The sequence below is a fragment of the Oncorhynchus clarkii genome, chromosome 4 (assembly GCF_045791955.1).
Source record: "Oncorhynchus clarkii lewisi isolate Uvic-CL-2024 chromosome 4, UVic_Ocla_1.0, whole genome shotgun sequence".
Lineage (NCBI taxonomy): Eukaryota > Metazoa > Chordata > Actinopteri > Salmoniformes > Salmonidae > Oncorhynchus > Oncorhynchus clarkii.
In genome coordinates, this window is record NC_092150.1 from 39,368,426 (window position 1) to 39,392,267 (window position 23,842).

The 23,842-nt window shown below is 45.6% G+C and overlaps 1 protein-coding gene across 1 annotated transcript in view; it reads right to left on the minus strand.

Moving 5' to 3' along the window:
* The window catches only part of LOC139407691 (inactive tyrosine-protein kinase transmembrane receptor ROR1-like), a 188,848-nt gene that overhangs the window by 25,228 nt on the left and 139,778 nt on the right, over positions 1-23,842 (minus strand). Inside the window, exons 3-4 of the mRNA XM_071151539.1 lie at positions 17,385-17,672; positions 16,928-16,964 (exon numbers count right to left, since the gene is read on the minus strand). Of these exons, the coding sequence (XP_071007640.1) occupies positions 16,928-16,964; positions 17,385-17,672 (325 nt within the window). The remainder of the gene's footprint in view (positions 1-16,927; positions 16,965-17,384; positions 17,673-23,842) is intronic.

Consider the following 23,842-nt stretch of genomic DNA (forward strand, 5'->3'; position numbering starts at 1 on the left):
GCCTAGATCATCACAATGAATCCATGTAATACAGCCTACACCGTCACAATGAATCCATGTAATACAGCCTACACCGTCACAATGAATCCATGTAATACAGCCTACACCGTCACAATGAATCCATGTAATACAGCCTACACCGTCACAATGAATCCATGTAATACAGCCTACACCGTCACAATGAATCCATGTAATACAGCCTACACCGTCACAATGAATCCATGTAATACAGCCTACACCGTCACAATGAATCCATGTAATACAGCCTACACCGTCACAATGAATCCATGTAATACAGCCTACACCGTCACAATGAATCCATGTAATACAGCCTACACCGTCACAATGAATCCATGTAATACAGCCTACACCTTCACAATGAATCCATGTAATACAGCCTAGATCATCACAATGAATCCATGTAATACAGCCTAGATCATCACAATGAATCCATGTAATACAGCCTACACCGTCACAATGAATCCATGTAATACAGCCTACACCGTCACAATGAATCCATGTAATACAGCCTACACCGTCACAATAAATCCATGTAATACAGCCTACACCGTCACAATGAATCCATGAGTTATTTTAGACAGGTCTAAATAAGTATTTCAGAAGAACAGAATAGCATACTCTGAGTTGTCCTTATGTCAGGTACTGATCTGGCTATGACAGATGTACAAAGCTGAATAAAAAAGAAAGGACCTTTTCTCCAAGCGATTTGAGGGAGTGCGGACATGCGGCTATTCTGTGTTGAGCAGTTAACAAAGAAATAGGTTCTCCTCCTACATGTTTCATTTAGAGTTATTAATGTAGCTTTAGTTGTCCTACAAATGTTGGGCTATATATTTTGATTTTGAATACATTGTAAGGCTGCATGATGCGAATAATGAGGATTTGAAGCGCAGGCTGTACACACTTCATCAGTCTCTCATTCACAATTTGACAAGCACTTGATAATGCCTAGAATTTCACGGCCGCATCCCCTTTGTGTGGCCGTAATGTACCCTTAAAAAAATCCATGACTTTTGCAGCCAGTGGCCGTATAGCGCTTCTCCCTGAGTATCCCTTTCTTACCTTGTCAGGTCGGGGATTTGATCTAGCAACCTTTCGGTTACTAGTCCAATGCTCTAACCACTAGGCTACCTGCCGCCCAGCAGCATTTGGCTTTTATTTTGAAAGGACCATTATCATGCACCTATATGGAAACAGGGGCAGCGGGAAAATGACATGTAATTTATGCACTTAAATAGCGAATGGAGGACGCTTTTCCCCGTGGTTTATTTTCATGCCAGCCAGGTAGGCTATTTTCCTTTTGTAAATATAAGCAATATGCTTAGTATTAGCAAAGTTGAGAAAGAAATATAGTAGGCCTAGTAGAAAGCTGATCCTCCTATTTTCAGTAGAGGCCATCACTCTGTTTTCTCGCGCAATTGCATAGCCTATTGAAATGTTGCGCAACATCAGCTCGTAGGCTGTCATGAAGTGTTTGATTAGATATTTTGAATATATTTGCATTGATTTCAGAGTGATTAGAGGGACAATATAGTGCTGAGTTCCAGGCAGTTAGCAAGTTTGATAGGCTACTAATGACCATCAGCCGCATCAGAACTTGGAGAAGCCTAATTACCGTGACTAAACGGTCACATGGAATTTGACTGCCTTCATGACCTGCGACCGTCGGTGTGGTGGTAATACGGTCAACACAACAGCCCCAGTTGTTACCACTCTTTAGATGTGAGGAGGACAAACAGAGTGGAAGTGATATGCACGCACATGCACACGCACACAGAGAGAGACAGAGGAGAGGAAGTGTTTTGGAGTGAAGTAAGGAGATGGGAAGGTCCTGACGACACGGAGGGCTGAGGCCTGGTTCGATCTAGAGGCTTCTGATGGTGTTGACAGACAAGGATATAAGCTGTCACCACTGTGAGGTTACATGTATTTACTCTCTGTTAGTAGAGGATCTGGATTCCCGCCCCACAGGAAGTCTTTTAGAGGAAGATCCTCTCCATCTCCTCTTTTACCTCTCCTCTCTTATCCATTCCTCTCCTCTCCATCTTCTCCTCTCCTCTCCTCTCCATCCTCTCCTCTCCTCTCCATCCTCTCCTCTCCTCTCCTCTCCTCTCCTCTCCTCTCCAAGCCCCAAATGAAAGACACGCAGGGTCTGGAAAGAACAACGGCTAGAGAGAGAGGAAACGGAGAGAGAGAGAATGGACAATCATGACGAGTCTCCTCGAGAGATTGGGTTTCCGAACTCAAAACAAAGCTTTTGCGGTTTGAGAAGATCGAGAACGAGAAAAACAAGCCTGCTTATCATTATCTTCCACATTACAATTGGGTGCGTTTCTCTTGTCTTCATGCAATATGCTTTTTTTATATCTGATGTTTTATTTTTCGATGCCATAACAATAAAAAAAAAACATTGCACATGTGTACGCCAGTGGAGTTGTTGTGATTTGGTCACATTAAACAAAATAAGCCAGAGAGAGTGTGAGGCCAAGCTCCATGAAGACATCTGAACTGTATGTGTGGGTGCCTGGGTAACGATACCGCAGTGACAAAGGAAACAAAATGGCCGCCAGCGGCTTGGGTTGACCAGTTTTGTAGGTCCCAGTGGCCCGTGACCACATAGAGAACGGATGAAGAGAAGGGCCACTGATGGACTCCATTTAGAACACAATGGAGAAAGGGCCCCTCATGAGTCCTCATGTTACCCTGACTGGAACAATACAGGCCTCTGTGTGTGTGTGTGTGTGTGTGTGTGTGTGTGTGTGTGTGTGTGTGTGTGTGTGTGTGTGTGTGTGTGTGTGTGTGTGTGCATGCGTGCGTGAGAGAAAGAGAGAAGACTTACTGAGAGAGGGAGACAAAATGGATGGGATAGGAAGTAATGCTAGGAAGTAATGAAGGAGAGAATTAATTGAAACTAACACTGTCGTTAGGGCTCACCGTGGGTTCGGGTCTGCCATGCCAAGTAATTGAGCAAGCTAGTTGAGCAACAAACAAGAGAGGAGAAAGATACACATTACGTCTGTCTATCAACACCACAGTGGCCCTTACAGCAGGGATGTATGTGGTAAGTAATATGTCAATCAGATCAGGTAAGACTAGTGCTTCTTCATCTCTCCCCTACTCAGTCTCCTGGGAACAGGAGCCATATTGAGATGTGGAGAGAGAGACAGAGACCCATCCCAAACCTACCCCTCCTCGTTGTGACCTCTGACCCAGTGACATCACATCCCCTGGGAAATAGGGTAGTGAGGGCCAGGGGAGAGAGTCAGACAGAGGTAGAGTTGCTGAAAGTCCTGAAAGTCCTTCAAAATTCCCAGGATTCCCAGTTGGAGGAATCAGCAAGGGATAAGATGCAGATCTGCAACGGAATCCTCCAACCTGAAATTCGTCAGCTGGGATTTGTGAAAAAGGAGAGTATTTTGAGAGAGAGTCAAAGGGGCAATAGGGCTCCATACACAAACGCTGGTTGTGTTTACAGACTTTCAGTTCTGTGATTCACTAAAGACAGGGAGCTGAGAGGTCAAGCGGTTAGGAGTCCATTACAACTTGGGGAGGGAGGTAGGCAGAGAGAGAAGGAGAGGGTGTGTGTTTGTGAGAGACAAGAGAGAGAGAGGGGGGGGGGGGGGGGGTACTTTGTGAAAACAGAGTGGGGCTTGGGTTTTTTTGTATCCACTGACCCGTCATGTGTACAGACCCCTCAAAAACAAACAGAGCCTTGCAGAGAGAACCAGTGAAGGTGTAAGAGGGAAAGAAAGACAGAAAGAAAAGGAGAGTGGAGGAAAAGGAGGGAGGTCTGGAAAACAGTCTGTAGAAGCCCTCCAGGAGGTGTGGTAGACTACAGCGCTAGCCTCTTAAATTTTTTTTTTTTTAAAAACTAACACTGTAGTTAGGGCTCACCGTGGGCTCGGGTCTGTCATGCCAAACTACCGCCTGCTTCTCATTCCTCCCCTCTTCCTGGCCTTTAGCTAGGAACCAAAACATCACATAGAAACTGATTCAAAATGGATGTTTGGGAGTAATAACAGGAACAGGGGGAAAAAGAAGAGAAGGGGAAGAAAGAAAGAAATAGCCGAAAGCAAGGCAGGTACTGTAAGCGTGACGGCTATATATGCCCCTCTTCTTTAAACTGATGATTTACACCCCAACGTGTAGTAGATCACAGATGACAATGACATCATGCGAAACATGTGCACTTAGCGGAACACGAGTACAGGTTTGGCTCAACATGGCGGCGAGGCAGAGTACTTAGGGAACGACCGAAGGCGCATGTTAAACATGAAGCGTGACTTCCTTGGGTAGAGGACTTCCTCCGTAACAAGAGCCATTAGCACTGTCGCACTGCATTGGCATTGGAGTGGGGGCCGTCCGTAGGCCCATAAATCGTCCACCTTTCCTGCCAAACTATCCGTCAGAGAAAGAGAAATGCCTATTTCTGAGGTATAGGACTTTCCGTAGACCGGGAAAAGTTATCCCGCCAGGGCAAAAAAATGGTTGAATCAATGTTGTTCCCGCGTCATTTCAACAACAACAACGGGAAATCGATGTGATGACGCTGAAGCAACGTGGGAAACTGATTGGATTTGCAGAAAAGTCATCAACGTAAAGGGGACTTTCATATTTATTTTCACCCTACTTTTTGCACCTAAATTCAATGACATGGTGACATTTTTTTAGTGGAGTTATTAACGTTAGTTGACGCATCAACCAAATGGGAATCAAAACTAGACGTCGAAATGACGTCTGTGCCCAGTGAGATGTGTCTCGGGTCCTAGGGTCTTTGACCTGAAGCTTTCCTTTGTCTACGGGGACAACGTTTTGACAGAAGGGTAGATGATTAACCGTCACCATTAAAATGAGAGAAAACGCAGAAACCTAAAAATAGCACAACAGTATAGTGTGTCTACTAAAGGGTTAAGAGAGTCGAGAGGATACAGTTCGTGATCTCCTATTAAAAGGGAATTTACCCCCCCCCCCCCCCTGTCCTCTTAAAACAAATGAGAGTAAGACACCATTCACCCTGACACAGGGCAGAGAAAGTAGCTCTCAGAGCATTCATTCCTCTTTACAGTTAGGTCTGGAAATGTGTGTGAACCCCACTGTGCTGTTCATATGGAGAAACAAAAAGTATGTCAGAGGCCATGGTAGACTGGCTTTGAACACGGAAAAACTCAAGGGGGGTAAATGGAGAGAGAGAAGAGAGGTAGAGGGAGGCTGGGGCAGGCCTGAAGGACACTTTGGGGCCTGTGATTTATAAGTTAAATAATCTGGCTCTCTGGCTAGCCTTAGTCTACAGAACACATCCTATCTGAATCAACACTGATCAACAACTGAATACATCTCTGTTCACCAGAACATCGTGGGAAGATGAAACAAACCACTGGAATATCTTATCGTTTCCATAGATACGACTGAATGACGGTCCAATAGTATGATATCAGAGAATAGTAAAGCATAATAACGCAGGCACCAGACATCAACACGCCTCTCTCTCTCTCTCTCTCTCTCTTTCTCTCTCTCGCTCTCTCTCTCGCTCTCTCTCTCTCTCTCCTTCTCTCTCTCTCTCTCTCTCTCTCTCGCTCTCTCTCTCTCTCTCTCTCTCTCTCTCTCTCGCTCTCTCTCTCGGGCTCTCTCTCTTGGGCTCTCTCTCTTGGGCTCTCTCTCTTGGGCTCTCTCTCTTGGGCTCTCTCTCGCTCTCTCTCTCGGGCTCTCTCTCTCTCTCTCGGGCTCTCTCTCTCTCCCCCCCACCCTCTGTCTCTCTCTCCTTCTCCGTCTCTCTCTCTCTCTCTTTCAGGACTGTCATGCGATCCCTCCCCTCAGGGCTACAGGTGGAGGCTCTTTGTGTTTTGTGGTCTAATGGACCTAGACCCAGGAGGAAGCAGGAGCCCACCCACAGATAAGCCTGATGCCTGGACTAGAATCAGAACTATGGCTCTGGCCTGGGCCCCTGTGCACACTATACACACACTCACCTGTGGGTTCACTGCATTCACCATTTACACTGTAGACTCCGGGCACCACCTTTGCTCTCCTTTTGCTCTGTACACTACAGTCAGAGTGCCTTACCTTTGCCCTGCTATATGGCAAAGAATCCTATTGTGTTCAGACAGACCTATTTCAACAATATACCATAACATCCTTCATGCACTAACGGCTGCTGTGACTAGACCTACAAAGACATGGAAATCCATGGTCAAAGGCTTTTGAGGGAATATACACCATGCCACAACTTTTAGTGTGGACAGACTAGACGTCAGCTAGGCGACGGGGCTCCATAATAGAACCTTCTAGAAGGAGCGTAGGGACCTTTCACTGCGACAGAGTTCTGTTACACTACTCTAGAACACGTCCAGGCTGGCTGTTTACTAGAACCAGTGGAGCTGCTTCATACAACAGCACAAAGGGAAAGGTTGGCCAAATTGTGGCTGAAATTGTGAAATGTGAGATAGAATGAGAGTAAAGTTACAAGCTCAGAGGCTCTGAGAGAGAGAGAGAGAGAGAGAGAGAGCACTAAGGTGGAACGTAGACCAGAACGAGAGGGTCGAGGCCCGATAAATGCTATTTGTTCATGGTTTACAGAGGTATCGTCTACATTAGTTTGTGGCGTCTGTGAAAAAGGGTCATTCATGAACGGTGGATGCCCAGAGGTTTTATTGGTGAACTCTCAGCCAGGGAAATCTTACTGCTCGAAAAGCAAGACCGGTGAGTGTGTCTGAGTGTGTCTGTGAGTGTGTCTGTCTGTGAGTGTAGGAGTGGGGGCAAAGTCCAAACCACTGAAACTCCATTGGGAACAGCCATGATTTACACAAACTTTATCAGCCTGACCTGAGCCAGATCTGCCAGTGGAGACCTCAGACAGACTCCTGCAAGGGCTGCTGGGAACAGGAAACAGGAAGTGCCTTAGCCATGGCCCCTCCCTCCCTTCCCAGCTAATCTGCCTCATAGAGAATGATCGAGGCCTCATAGAGAATGATAGAGGCCATAGAGAATGATAGAGGCCATAGAGAATGATAGAGGCCATAGAGAATGATAGAGGCCATATAGAGAATGATAGAGGCCTCATAGAGAATGATAGAGGCCATAGAGAATGATAGAGGCCATAGAGAATGATAGAGGCCATATAGAGAATGATAGAGGCCTCATAGAGAATGATAGAGGCCATAGAGAATGATAGAGGCCATAGAGAATGATAGAGGCCATAGAGGCCATAGAGAATGATAGAGGCCATAGAGAATGGTAGAGGCCATAGAGAATGATAGAGGCCATAGAGGCCATAGAGAATGATAGAGGCGATTCAGGGAGGTTGCCTACCATTATATCCCCTGGCCCGACTAAAGAAGTGGCCTTTTCAGCTGAAGTATTTACGCATTTGCATTGTGGTAAGCCTCTGAAGTGTTCAGCGTTAGTATTCACCCTGTGCGGTGGTAGGTATTATAGGGCAGATGTAAACAATTCTATGGCCATAGAGTCCGTCCCCTGGCGGGCCATATTAGGGCCCTGATCCACAATCAATCAACACTTAGTTAGAAACAATCCATAACAGCGAGGTAATTGAGCCCCTCCGAGGGGTTAGCGGAACATGTGGGAGCAAGTGTGTGGGTGAGTGGGTGTGTGTGTTTGTGTGGGGGGGTCACCCTTCAGAAAAACCTCAGTCTGTGAAAAGTTAAAGAAGAGAAAAAGTATTTTTTTCTACACTCTGAGAGACTACATTCCTCATGTGCGCACACACACACACACACACACACACACACACACACACACACACACACACACACACACACACACACACACACACACACACACACACACAAATCTTAGGGCATGAATAAAACGCTGTTAGAACTCCAAAAACGTACAGTTACAGTAACCAGGCTTTTTGGGCACACAGGGGCCTTTTCTCAAAGCGCTCAGCCGGTGGAGGTAATATAAAACAATATAAATCAACTATGGTGGGCACCACCTGTAACACACAGGGTTGTTGACACTGGCACTGAGGTGTGAATAGCTGTAATGAACACCCAAACTGTAACCGGTATCACTTTAACACTTGACTGACTAACTAACTTGAAAACGTACGTAGCATATAAATATCATTCGTTTTACGTCAACAGAGCCAGGTTAAACACATTCTCTCTGTCGGTGTGGCGTGAGAACAGGGTTGACGGCCTATAAACCTACTGAGTTTGAGTGGAGAGAAAACTTTTCACTAAATCCTGCTGAAATAGCATTACCTCCCACTTCCAAAGGGGGGGGGGGGGGGGGGAGAGAGAGAGAGAGAGAGAGAGAGAGAGAGAGAGAGAGAGAGAGAGAAAAAATACAACCCATGTTTATGGGTTGTATTGTAAATACAACCCATATTTATGCTTATTTATTTTATCTTGTGTCCTTTAACCATTTGTACATTGTTAAAACACTGTATATATATAATATGACATTTGTAATGTATTTATTGTTTTGAAACTTCTGTATGTGTAATGTTTACTGTTCATTTTTATTGTTTATTTTACTTTTGCATATTATCTACCTCACTTGCTTTGGCAATGTTAACACATGTTTCCCATGCCAATAAAGCCCCTTTAATTGAATTGAATTGAATTGAATTGAGAGAGAGACCAACCAACCTGCACATGTCCTCTATGCAATTGTTATTGTTATTGTTCACTGTATGGTTATTTTGACCCTTGATTATTGTTGTTACTGTTGTCCCGTTAATAATATTGATTATTATAATTGTGTTAATTTAGTAAATCTCCAAAGTAAGATTTGGCAATAAGTACAGTGTTAAGTCATGCCAATAAAGCAAATTGAATTTAATTGAATTGAGCGAGAGACAGAGACAGAGAGACAGAGACAGAGAGAGAGAGACAGAGAGAGACAGAGAGAGAGAGAGACAGAGAGACAGAGAGAGAGACAGAGAGACACAGAGAGACAGAGACAGAGACAGAGAGAGACAGAGAGACAGAGAGACAGAGAGACATAGACAGAGAGAGAGAGAGAGAGAGAGAGAGAGAGAGAGAGAGAGAGAGATGGAAAGAGACAGAGAGAGTGATGGAGAGAGAGAGAGAGAGAGAGATATGGAAAGAGACAGAGAGAGTGATGGAAAGAGAGAGAGAGAGAGAGAGAGAGAGAGAGAAAGAGAGAGGGAGATCATGAGGAAACAAAAAGATAATTGCTTGACCCATTGGAGAGAATTAACAAAACACTGAGAGTACACAGTGACAGAATACCTGCCCACCGTGACTGACCCAAAATGAAGGAAAGCTTTGACTATGTACAGATTCAGTGAGCATAGCCTGAAAGTCTGTACCCTATGTGCACACTGCCCACAAAATGAGGTGGAAACTGAGCTGTACTTCCTAACCTCCTGCCAAATGTATGACCATATTAGAGAGACATATTTCCCTCAGATTACACAGACCCATAAAGAATTTGAAATCACATCCAATTTTGATCAACTCCCAAATCTATTGGGTGAAATATCACAGTGTGCCATCACAGACGCAAGATGAATGACCTGTTGCCTCAAGAAAAGGGCAACCAGTGAAAAACAAATACCATTGTAAATAAAACCCATATTTATGTGTATTTATTTTCCCTTTTGTACTTTAACTACTTGCACATCGCTACAACACTGCTATAGCCATAATATGTCATTTGAAACGTCTCTATTCCTTTGGAACTTTTGTGAGTGCAATATGTACTGTTCATTTTATATTGTTTGTTTATTATTTATTTCACTTGCTTTGGCAATGTAAACCAGAAGTCATGGATTACAGGCAGCATCCGCACTGAGCTAAATGGTAGAGCTGCCGCTTTCAAGGAGCGGGACACTAACCCGGACGCTTATTAGAAATCCTGCTATGCTCTCCGACGAACCATCAAACAGGCAAAGCGTCAATACAGGACTTAGATCGAGTCGTACTACACCGGCCCTGACGCTTGTCGGATGTGGCAGGGCCTGCAAACCATTACAGACTACAAAGGGAAGCACAATCGAGAGCTGCCCAGTGACACGAGCCTACCGGACGAGTTAAACTACTTCTAAGCTCGCTTCGAGGCAAATAACACTGAAACATGCATGACAGCACCAGCTGTACCGGAACATTGTGTGATCACGCTCTCCGCAGCCGATGTGAGTAAGATCTTTAGACAGGTCAATATTCACAAGGCCGCAGGGCCAGACGGATTACCAGGACGTGTACTGCGAGCATGCGCTGACCAACTGGCAAGTGTCTTCACTGACATTTGCAACCTCTCCCTGTCCGAGTCTGTAATACCAACCTGTTTCAAGCAGACCACCATAGTCCCTGTGCCCAAGAACACTAAGGTAACCTGCCTAAATGACTACCGGCATCTAGCACTCACGTCTGTAGCCATGAAGTGCTTTGAAAGGCTGGTCATGGCTCACATCAACGCCATTATCCCAGAAACACTAGACCCACTCCAATTTGCATACCGGCCCAACAGATCCACAGATGATGCAGTCTCTATTGCACTGCACACTGCCCTTTCCCACCTGGACAAAAGGAACACCTATGTGAGAATGCTATTCATTGACTACAGATCAGCATTCAACACCTTAGTGCCCTCAAAGCTCATCACTAAGCTAAGGACCCTGGGACTAAACACCTCTCTTTACAACTGGATCCTGGACTTTCTGACGGGTTGCCCCCAGGTGGTAAGAGTAACAACACATCCGCCACACTGATCCTCAACACAGGGGCCCCTCAGGGGTGCGTGCTCAGCCCCCTCCTTTACTCCCTGTTCACCCATGACTGCACGGCCAGGCACGACTCCAACACCATCGTTAAATTTGCAGATGACAAAACAGTGGTAGGCCTGATCAACGACAACAACGAAGCAGCCTATAGGGAGGAGGTCAGAGACCTGGCCGTGTGGTGCCAGGACAACAACCTCTCCCTCAACGTGATCAAGACAAAGGGGCACACCCCAATTCTCATCGACGGGGCTGTAGTGGAGAAGGTTGAGAGCTTCAAGTTCCTTGGTGTCCACATCACCAACAAACTAACATGGTCCAAGCACACCATGACAGTCATGAAGCGGGCACGACAAATCCTTTTCCCCCTCAGGTGACTGAAAAGATTTGGCATGGGTCCTCAGATCCTCAAAAGGTTCTACAGCTGCACCATCGAGAGAATCCTGACTGGTTGCATCACTGCCTGGTATGGCAACTGCTCGGCCTCCGACTGCAAGACACTACAGAGGGTAGTGCGAATGGCCCAGTACATCACTGGGGCCAAGCTTCCTGCCATCCAGGACCTCTATACCAGCCGGTGTCTGAGGAAGGCCCTAAAAATTGTCAAAGACTCCAGCTACCCTAGTCATAGACTGTTCTCTCTGCTACCACACGGCAAGCGGTACTGGAGCACCAAGTCTAGGTCCAAGAGGCTTCTAAACAGCGTCTACCCCCAATCCATAAGACTCCTGAACATCTAGTCAAATGGCTACCCAGACTATTTGCATCCCCCCCGCTCTCCACACCACTGCCACTCTCTGTTGTCATCTATGCATAGTCACTTTAATTAACTCTACCTACATGTACATACTACCTCAACTAACCGGTGCCCCTGCACACTGTACTGGCACCCCCCTGTATATATTGTTGTTATTTTTTTTTACTGCTGCTCTTTAATTACTTGTTACTTTTCTCTGATTCTTATCTGTATTTTTTTTAAACTGCACTGTTGGTTAGCTGCTCGTAAGTAAGCATTTCACTCTAAGGTCTACACCTGGTGTATTCGGCACATGTGACTAATAAAATTGGATTTGATTTGATTTAAACATATGTTTCCCATTCCAATAAAGCTCTTTGAATTAAATTGAGAGCGCGAGAGAGAGAGAGAGAGAGAGAGAGAGAGAGAGAGAGAGAGCGAAAGAAAGAGAGAGAGGAGGAAGAGCAAGAGCAAGAGCGAGAGAGAGAGAGAGAGAGAGAGAGAGAGAGATGGAAAGAGGAAGTGATAGAAAGAGAGATGGGAGAGAGAGAGAGTGAAAGAGAGAGAGAAAGAGAGAGGAGGAAGAGCAAGAGAGAGAGAGAGAGAGAGAGAGAGAGAGAGAGGAGGAAGATTGACAAAGTAGAGATGGGGGAGTGATGGGGAGGTAGAATAAGAGACCGATATCAACAAGGAGATGACAAGAGAGACATGGGGAGTGAGAGAGAGACAGAGAGAGGAGAGAGGGGGATCTGGACTACGTTACAACCCCTATCTCCTATTCTGCCGGGTTGGGGAAGGGATAGGAGGGGAGAGGGGGGGAGGCACAGGTATTTTTGTAATTGTTTTTTTGCAGCGTTGAGAGAAAAGTCCTGCTCTAGTCAGGAGGGAGAAAGCCTTGGGAAAGTTAAACAGGTCTGACAGCGAGACCGCAGTGAAATTAATATTTTCAAACAGCAGAAAATGCTCTATTCTAAACACAGGCTGAGATGCAGGGCTTTGGTCTGTACAGGGGACACGTTTCGAGCTTCAGCCAACTCAAGGCTATATCACCCTGTCTCTTGAGAAGACAATCTCAGACCAGAAATCTTGTCGGTTTACATTCAACTGATGCTTTGTTGATAAGGGAAAAACTATGGCTACAGTTTCTCACATGATTCATTTGGGACAATTTCACATGAATGGGGCTCGTTCTCTGAGGCCATTGTGGTTGTACAGTGTGTACAGCATGTCCTAAAAAAAAGAGTGCACATACTCTTTCTCTTGTTCTCTCCTCATGTCTCCCCCCTTTCTCTCTGCTGCTGGTCTTTGGCCTCTAGTCTCCACTCTTCCAGCCTTACTTGTGGAGACCAGACAACCTTCTGTAAAGTATTACGTCTACAATCTCAGTCTGCTTGGAGTTAAATCTAGGATCTCTCTGTTCTAATCTGATGTGAGTACTGCGACCCAAGGCCACATCTTCCATCCACCAGTAACACTGTTTTTCTTTTTACCCCCCCTCCCTCCCTCCCTCCCTCCCTCCCTCCCTGTCTCTCTCTCTCCTTCTCTCTCTCTCCTTCTCTCTCTCTCCTCTCTCTCTGTCTCCTCTCTCTCTGTCTCTCTCTCTCTCTCTCTCCTCCTCCTCTCTCTCATTCACTCTCTTTCACTCTCTCGCTTCCCCCTCTCACTCTCCCCTTTTCTCTCTCTCTCTTTTCATGAAGGGGGATGGTTGGTATAAGGAGGCTGCTCAGAAGGGGCTAGTTTTGGACATGGAGCCATTTTCCCCCCTCGTGTGTTTATTTTGGCCTGTGAAAACAGCTCTGGAGCGAGGGAGGGAACAAGGGAGGGGGGCAGACGAGGAGAGAAGTGTAAGGCCAGGCGCCTGCGGCCGCCAACATGACTGACAACCAGCCACCGCAACAACAGGCGTCATTGTCACCCTTCATCCCCTCTAAACCCCCCCACCTCAGGCAAGGGGCTATACCTCATCTCCAGGTTCGTGTTACCCCAGATTCCAGGTGGTCCCTGTAAAGGAACTCATGTAAAATATGAAGAAGAGAAAACATTGAGCGGTTATTAAAAGCTGCGAATGAACAGCTCTAATGTCACGTTACATGGTACATGCAGGCAGGCCTCACTGAAAGCAGACGAGGGGTGAACACACACACACACACACACATAGACGCCCAACAGGAAGGAGGAAGCAGTTCCTGCTACATGGTTTATGTATGGGAGTGGCTAATTGGCCAATCCTGCTACCCTAAGCCATGTGACAGCACATTGTTGACCCTCTGTGTGTGTGTGTGTGTGTGTGTGTTGACCCCCAGTGTTCCATGTTAGGATGTTTGCCCAACGAATTAACAGATTTCAAACATACCCTGTCCATCTCACCTTCACTCCTTTCCCCACTGTTTCTCTTTCCTGACTTTCTCTCCGTCTGTCTGCATCTCCATCTCATTCTTTAGATCGCTCTCACCCCTACCACTTCTAGCTGCCCCCCCCCCCCCCCCCCCTTCCCTTCCCACCATTCTATGTCCAGCTGAGCTGATGTCCGGTCAGGTCTGGTCTGGTCAAAGGCACAGTGTACACAGGGACGACTAGCCTCTGGACTGTGGGCTGAAGGGCTGTGGCCTCTGGGTCTGTCTGTGTCTGGCCTGTTGACAAGTCCAGGCCAAGGAACACATACATTACATACATTAGTGTCCATCATCTAAACCCCGTCAGACCAGAGTACACATACGGAGAAACCAGAGGGAGAAAACCAAACCCGCAAACCCTACGGGAAAACCGTACATCCTTTCCCTGACCACGAAACACACCAACCAGAAGCCTTAGTCACTGTGACACCAGCTAAACCAGGTGCTTCTCTACCCGTATCCACCTCCACACAACATGGACTGCGGGCTGACGTTTTGACACATCAATGGAAAATATCAAAACAACCGCGGAGGCCTGTCACATGTCACAATTAGCTGACCCCATCTGCCCTGCTTCCCCCTGACAGCTAATCAGCTGACAATGACAGTAATGACGACCAACAGGGCCCATCTCCGGCCCCTCGGGCCCCAGTCAAAGGACGCCCTGTGCGCTCCAATGAAAGAGCCTAATGACTGTGTTTAAACCAAATGAGTCCCGCTTTACGTTGTTCTCCTCTGCTCTGCTCTGAGCTGTGCCACTGGCCAGCCTGCTGTCTGATTGTGGCCTATAGTCGAGGGGGATGTTTAGCAGCAAAACCGATTTGTGCGCAACCGCTGGCTTCGAATCAAAGGATTGTCGACAACATGTTAACTGCATTTCCTCTCCAAATCTTTATTGAAAATGTGCACAATGAGCACGTGCTTTCTCTCAGATACATTGTTACAGTTGTTGGTTAGATAGCCAGCTAATATTAGCCACATTAGCATAGGTGTGACAAGAGTCAAAACAACTCAAAACAAGACATGGTATCAATATCAAGATACAACGAGCTGAAACGAGCCACCTACGCTTCCCCACGTGGCAGCGTCTTGTCACTGTTGCTAGGTATCTGACCGTCCAGAATCATGACAACACACGTGACATTGTCAGCTAACCCGTCCATAAGCACGGATGCAGGTCCTGTGGACTTGAATGAATATGAACAGAGCCGACCTGACAGGGTCTCTGACTGAGAGAAGGCTGTTTTTTTTTTTGAGGGAGAAAATACACTTTGCATTACAAGACTCCCGAAAGGTCGCCTAGGGAGAGACAGCAGTTATGTCGCGTCCTGATTTTGACCCACCACTGAAGTACTGTAGGTCAAATATCCACTGAGAGTAAAAAACTAGCCTAGCCAAGGTTATAATATTTTAACACGACAGTACTAGGATATGGGAAGAAAGCTCTGCAGGATATTTCGAAAAACATGTAAATAAAACAAATTGTAAGGGAGAAACAGATGTGTGAGATCACGTGTATGTGTGTGTGTGTGTGTGTGCGTGCGTGCGTGTGTTCCTGCGTGTGTGTGTGTGTTTGCGTGCGTGCGTGCGTGCGTGCATGTGTGTGTGTGTGTGTGTGTGTGTCTCTCTCTGTGGGTGTGGGTGTGTGAATTAACTAAGTGTCTGATTCCTCCATCATGCCAGCCTGTTTGATGTTACAATATTCCCAGCCTTTTCCATGGAATATGGCTCGGTGCCTTGACGCTGAACGTCATTCAGTAAAAATGTCCGTCTTTATGTCCTTCCTTTGATCCGGAGAGATTTAAGCTCTTTGGAAAACAACATGCGCATTTCTCCAATACGACTTGCGAGCGCTCTAAACCAAACATTGACAATTCGATTACTTGACAAAATAAACGAGATTGAACCTCTGAATACGTTTGCCAGATAATAAACCATTGAGTAAATATTATATAAACCGCCTCTCACCCCATATCCACATCACAGGACGGTCCACAGGAGAAAATGTTGAAATAAGCCAAGGAGACAAAGAGTTCAGAGGGTCCTAACACATCCTCGTGAACCAGAACGAAAGTACAACAAGGGAGGGGACGATGAGGAGTAGGAAGGAGAGGAGGAAGAGGGAGATGATGATTGACCAATAGGGGGGAGAAGCACACCCAGCCCCAGGTAAGACGCTAGATTTAGGATCACCAACTGTACATTTGTCCATGTCCTGATTGGTGCTACGAAACACCAGCTGGGGATGGGTGATATAAACTGTACAGACACTAGCAGAGATGATAACACGCTAACACACGCTAGCTGAGGCAAGCAGCATACAGCACACAGGTGCTCGATTAACCTTGCAGTACAAAAAGGCCAGGTGATGGAAATCTCTGCTCTGTCAAACGATCTTGATTGGGAGCATAAGTCAAACAGATAAATACCATCAGTACAATTCAAAAGGCTTTATTGGCACGGAAAGTGTTACCACCCACTACTGTACATTGCCAAAGCAAACATATCCAATCAGTGATGATGCAGGTAGATATTAACAGGGAAAATAATCATACTTAATGAGTCATTACAATTAACAGGACAATACAGTCAGAAATCAAGTCCATAATGTATGATACACTATCTGACGTGAAAGCTTTGGCCAGACACAATGGAAACACTTCCCACCTGGCAAAAAATGGTTGAGTCAACGTAAGGGAATTTAGGCTTTTTTTTTTTTTTTACCCAAATTTGAACCTAAATCCAATGACATGGTGAAATGTTCTGCTGATTTCACCTTGAATTCTGCTTAGTTGACAACTCAACCAAATGCAAATCAAAACTAGCTGTTAAACTGATGCCTGTGCCCAGTGGGTTCCCCTTTCGCGACTGTTTGCACTGTCAACTAATTACTTTCTTACACAACCTTTCCCCTTCATTCTTTCACTTTAAGGATGACCACCCCCTTCGATTACTTCAGTAGTACTTATCTTTCTTCACCCTCTCGCTCTTCTGCAACAGGAGCCAGTGTTGTGTTGGGTTAGTGGAGCTACTTATGAAGTACGGAGTTGAAAATTGACTACTTACGCAGAGGGTCTTCCTGGCAGAGGGGTTAGGAGTGGATCTGGAAGAGAAAACAGGAGGATTTACAATTTTAACAACAGGGGGAACAATTGCTCCCAGACCGTCGGAGGCTGCCAGAGCCAGACCTCTTGTCCATACAGGCTGCCAGAACTCAGGCCAAGTACTGGCAGTTTTAAAAGAAGAGATCTACACTAAGCTCACTCGATCAAAGCAGAGAGCGAACTCTGACCTCACGACAACACGTAACTACACCAGCGTTGATTAAATCAACCAGGCAGAAATGTCGGCAAGAAGTCTTGAATTGATTGAGCTGTTGTCGACGAGTCATGCAAAGTTTGCGTCCTGATTTCATCGCGAGGTTCATGCACTTGACAGGAGACATAAAGCCACTTCGTAAGAAAGTCAGAACTATTCATACTCATAGCCACTTTGTAACCACTACCTCATAGCGTCATCTTACCAAATTTGACGAAGAGTACACCGGTGGTAGAGACGGTGCCGTAGCTGTTGGTGGCCACACACTGGAAGTAGCCTGTGTCTGTGGTGTCCAAGTTACGGATGCGGAGGCGCGATCCGTAGGTCGTGGGCCGGTAGGAGATCCGGCGTGGCTCTTGGACCACGGGAGCGTCGTTCTTCAGCCAGCGCACCGTGGGAAGGGGGTTACCGGACACACGGCACAGCAGCTCCGCCGTCTGGCCCAGAGACGTGGTGATGTTGTTCATCGGAGCCTCCAGACGAACAAACAGGTCTGGGATGGAGGGGGAGTGGGGGGGGCAGGACAGCAGGGGGAGAGAGGGAATTAGATATGGACATTTAATGGGAGGATAAACGAGAAAGAGAGAGGGAGGACAGAGTGGGGAGAAAGAGACGTCAGTATGTATTAGCTCTTGCTTTATACATAAAACCATTTAAAAAAAAAACTTTTATCACAAAAAACATTAAACGGATGACAGGATCACAGTCTTCTCTTGGAAACGAGGTGGAAAGAGAAAGAGAGAAAGAGACAGCGAGAGGGAGGGAGACAGGCCAACAGTGAGAGAACTTTATAGTACATTCATCACAATGACGACATTGGCATTATTTATGTGAGTGGACAGCCAGCTTTAGATCCAGACTATATAAACAACATAATGCAGTCTATAAAAATAAAAACAAGTATATGAAAGTACCATAAAGAATGACAGTGTAGCAGATGCATACAGGCATAGAGAATAGTACGAGGAGTGGTGTTTTATTCTGTAACCTTTACTCAGTACACCGCAGAGCCAAATCAGCAGAGAACTGCTATAATGTGTAATCCTTTGATTTCTATCAAAGGGTTAAGCAATAAACGCACCCACTAATGGAATGGCCTATTGAAAAGATGAATTGTTATTTTTAAATGTAAGGATTTTACTACAAACCTTGGGTTTAGTTATCTGGACCCTCCTCAAACAATGTTTCAATTCTCCCACAACACTATGGTTCAACTAACCCAGAAGCTACATTTTCCCTCTCTAAATAACACTACTCAGAAAGGACTCTGACATGTGTGTGTGTGTATGTACGTGTGTGTGCGCGTGTGTGTGCGCGCGTGTGAGGGAAAGTGTTTGTGTGTACTGGGTAGGAATCTGCCGGGTAGGAATCCTTTACAAGATATTTTGTGGTTGCCGCTGTGGTAACAAATTATTTGCCTTTCACCAAGTCTGTGTGTTGCCAGAGGAGTTTCAGGAGCACAAAAGTCATATAAAACTTTGGAAACGTACCTCTCCTCTCCAGAAGCTGCCCTGCCAGACACAGCCTGGTCTTACTGGTAGGCCAACATCAACAGGACAACCCCACATTCTGCAGTGTGATACATAGGATAGTACACAGGACCTGGGGGTGGGGGGGGGGGGTCTAATCCTGAATGTTGATTGGTTAAAACTGCATTCCAGCCGGTGTCTATTCCACAAGTTACCACCGGCTAAATCTATGACGTTAAAATGCCTATTTACTCTGTTCCATCTGACTGCTGTCTCATCAGCCCAGCCAGGCAATTTATAAACTTGATCTCCACAATAAAAAGCATCTAGACTTTATCTCAGTGGTGGAAAAAGTACTCAATTGTCATAATTGAGTAAAAGTAAAGATACCTTAATAGAAAATGACTCAAGTAAAAGTGAAAGTCACCCAGTAAAATACTACTTGAGTAAAAGTCTAAAAGTATGTGGTTTTAAAAATACTTAAGTATCAAAAGTTAAAGTATATTTCTCATGATTTGGTTGGTCTAATTGTATTGCTGATGCTGTCCTGGGGCTCTGTGGGCTCTGTTTGTGAACAGAGCCCCAGCTCCAGCTTGCTTACGTATATAGGATAATCTCTCTGTAGGTGATGGCTTTGTTATGGAAGGTTTGGGAATCGCTTCTTTTTTAGGTGGTTCTCTCTCTCTCTAACTTTCATCTCCCTCCCTCCTTAGAAGAAAACATAACTAAACACCAGGGAATATTTAAAATTACTCATCATCGTGTTTTAACCTTACAATGAATTTGTAAAGTTTGTAGTGGGTGACAATACGGATGAAACAGCATCAAGGCACGAGAGAAAACAAAGAGGTTGTGTGGATAAAGATGTGAATAGGAACCTCTGAATAGGAACCACTACCTCTCCTTCTCCTCCTGATCTCTCCCTCTCTCTGATCTCTCTCTCTCTCTGACAGCTCTCTGTTCCCACAGCTCTCTGTATGAGGGATGCCACGGACAGGCTTTAATGTATATAGCAATGCACGGAATGGGACTTTGAGTGCCACATTGATGAAAGTATATTGTGTTGAGCCCTGAGTCTGGCCCTTAGAGGGGCAGGAGGGGGCCGCGGACCCTACAGCTGTGTGTGCGCTGTGTGTGTGCTGGATAACCACACACATACCGAAGACTGCAGAACACACAGCAAAGCACACATGCTTGTTTTACTATCCCTCTGGGGACAAACAATTGATTCCTATTCAAAATCCTATTTTCCCTTACGCTAAACCTAACCTTAACTCTTAACCCAACCCTAACATGAACCCTAACTCCTAACCCTACACCTAACCCTTAACTCTAATTGTAACACTAACACTAAACCTAACCTTAACTCTTAACCCAACCCTAACTCCTAACCCTACACCTAACCCTTAACTCTAATTGTAACGCTAACACTAAACCTAACCTTAACTCTTAACCCAACCCTAACATGAACCCTAACTCCTAACCCTACACCTAACCCTTAACTCTAATTGTAACGCTAACACTAAACCTAACCCCTAAGCCTAAATCCGCCTTCTTCCTTGTGGGGACCGGCCAAATGTCCCCACTTGTCCGAATTTTCCATGTTTTACTATCCTTCAAGAGGACGTCTGGTCCCCACAAGGATAGTAAAAACCAAACACACATACATACAGAAAACTGCAGAAAACACACACATTCCTCTCTCCCCGGGGGGTGTGTATGTGTTAGTCTGTGTGTGTGTGTCTGCGTCCAATTCTTCTACTATAACCAACATTGGTCAAACCTGTGGATTTTCAGTAGAACAATAAATGTAATCTTGTTGTACAACTGACTAGGTATCCCCCCATTTCCCCTTTCCCTTCTCTGTCCTTTCCCTTTCATCAGTTTTGTTAAGGCATTGTAACGGCAAACATTTGAAAAGGTCCATTTCATGGAATTGAGTGAAAGAATGACTTGATAGTTGAAGTGATGTGAACCACTATATTGTCCTGTAAGGAAATAGCCACTTAAATAAACCATGTTCTTCACGTGCTGGAGTGAATAGAAGGGTTTAGGAAATCCCTCTCTCCTTTCTCAGTATGTAGATCAATCTCTTCAGTGAGCTGATTTAAAGGACTTCACTTTTAACCAAATCTCTCTTTTTTTTTTTGAAATGCAAATTATATGTTATAGAGGTGTCCAGACAAAAACCAAGTGAAATTGCAAAAAAAAAAGTGCCTGGACGCCTCTATAACATTTAATTTACATACATTTTGTAGATTTAGTAAAAAAAAAAGTTTAAAAAAGTGAACTTTGCATGAAGGCTGAAGGATTGAATAAGAGCGAAAGGTAACATCACAGTAAAAGGATTTAAGGCCACTTAAATGATTATTAGGATGATTAACCAAGCTCATGTGGCATTAAACACAAGCTGGTAAATAGCTGTTATCCCACACACGTCTCAGTCCTCAGCATTGCCATAGCAACCACACGGTGGTCCTTGTTGTTGTTCTATTTGGCTCTTGACTGGGTGACAGACCTAACACGCTGTCACAGGGTGTGAGTGTGTGTGTGTCGGTGTGCGAGATGTGTGTGTGTGTGTGTGGGGACATTTGCCTTGGCATATACCCTTCGCACCCACCAGACACACACACACCCGTCCTCCTGCTCCTCCTCCCTCAGACTCAACACAGCAATGTGGGACTGGCGTGTGGGTGACAACCTGACAGCCTGGGGAGTCTAGCATCCCCCTCTCTCTCTACCCCTCCTCCCTCCCCCTTCTCCCACAACCTTCCTTCCCCCCTCCCAACTCTCAAATGAAATACAACTGTATTAAAGTGCAATTAAAATACTTCAAGATACTTTATGGTCATATAAACAGCCTTAACCTTCTCCAACTCCCCCTCAAGCCTCACTCATGCCTCGACATCCCACAGTATCCCACCTACTCGTCACCTCCTTGCATTCTCTGCCCTCATCTCTTCTTCCCTCCATTCCCAGATTAGTCTCTCAGACCCTGTCTGTCTGACCAAGGAGAGCAGAGGAAGAGCTTGGTTTCCATCGCCTCTCCTCCGGTCTTTAGCCTCCTCTAGACAAACACAGACTCTCTTACGACAATATACAAACCTGGTCTGAGAAACAGAAAGAGAGGAGGGGGTAGCGGATATCATTGGATTAGCCCCAGGTACAGGCTGTTCCACCACTAAGATCACGGACTCATGCTTCCAGTAATGAATTTAGGACATGCACGAGTCACCTTGACTAAAATGCTATTCCCATACCCAGCACACACACTCAAGTAGGCACACACACAAACACATTCTTTTCTCTCTCAGTTTAACCTAACCCGCTAGCTAATTAAGTGAAGGAAGAGCAAATTTGATATTGAAATGAAATAATTGCAGTAAAGATTTTGATGTTCGTTATGATACCAGGGTATAGAGATGGCTCTGTACTCACTGTACTGACTGCTGGAGAGGATGCTTGAGTGTTTGTGTCTGTGTCACAGGAGGTTGGTGGCACCTTAATTGGGGAGGACGGGCTCGTGGTAACGGCTGGGGCGGGATAGCTGGAATGGTATCAAATACATCAAACAGTTTCCATGCGTTTGATGCCATTCCATTTACTCCGTTCCAGCCATTATTATGAGCCGTCCTCCCCTCAGCAGCCTCCACTGGTGTGTGTGTGTGTGTGTGTGTGTGTGGGTGCGTGCGTGCACAGATGTCAGAGTGTGTACGACCCAGTGGCCTGATGTTCACAGACAGAGCTGGTCTATAAAGGAAGACAGTGTTTATGAACAGGAGGGCCGTACTGACACTGACTGATGTCAGAAGGACATAAAACCTTGCTTATTAAGTTTCAAACCTGCGTTGGGTAGAGGGGTTGGGAGCCATGAATCACCTCTGACTTAACAAGAGGCCTGAGGGGGCCAGCAGGGGCCACTGGCCACATGGTCCTCAACTGCCGAGCTGAAACACACACGTGTGGAATGGACCAGAGTGTGTATATTTTACCATATACCTTTGACATGGAAATGACACTTCCCTACAGTGCACCATCGTGTTCGTGGGAGTTGTATCTTTCCATAGGAGGGGTCATATTCATTTGTAGGCTAAACAGTTTGGACGCTACAGACGTTGCCATGAGGAAACCGATTTTCTAGATGTCTCCTGGTCTGACAAAGACCGCTGTAGCCCTGCCACCTCCCACCGCTGATGCGGAAGGCCTTCATCGGTGGTGGGAGGTGGCTTGTGACGCACCCATGCAAAAATAAACTAATGTCTAGCATAAACAGACACATTTTTCTGTGAATTTGTTTTTTTTTTATGCCTCGAGTGGACAAATTAGACATATTTTTTTATGCCCAGCTCATGAAGCCTCTTGATGATGTAAAGCCTGAGGCAATTGCCTTTTCTGCCTAATGGTAAGTCCGTCACAAACAGTTCATTCGGAAAGTATTCAGACCCCTTAATTTTTTCCACATTTTGCTACATTATAGCCTTCTTCTAAATTTGCTATAATTAATTTTTCCCTAATACTTTTTTTTTTAAATAATGAAATTTCACATTTCACATTCAAACCCTTCACCTTTGGCAGTTATTACAGCCTCGAGTCTTCTTGGGTATGACACTAGAAGCTTGGCAGATCTGTATTTGTTGAGTTTCTCCCATTCTTCTCTGCAGATCCTCTCAAGCTCTGTCAGGTTGGATGGGGAGCATCGCTGCACAGCTATTTTCAGGTCTCTCCAGAGATGTCCGATCTGGTTCAAGTCCGGGCTCTGGCTGGGAGACTTGTCCCAAAGCCACTCCTGCATTATCTTGGCTGTGTGCTTAGGGTCGTTGTCCTGTTGGAAGCTAAACCTTCACCCCAGTCTGAGGTCCTGAGTGCTCTGGAGCAGGTTTTCATCAAGGATCTCCCTGTACTTTAATCTGTTCATCTTTCCCTCGATCCGGACTAGTCTCTGCCTCTGAAAAACATCCCCACAGCATGATGCTGCCACCACCATACTTCCTCCAGACGTGATGGTCATAGAGTTCAATCTTGGTTTCATCAGACCAGAGAATCCAGTTTCTCATGGTCTGAGAGTCCTTTAGGTGCCTTTTGGCAAACTCCAATTTTTGTTGTTTTCATTGTTTCTCTATGGATAATTGCAATATTGAGAGTAAAAAAAAAAAAGAACAGGAAAAATACAACAGAGAAAACAAAATTCTGGAAA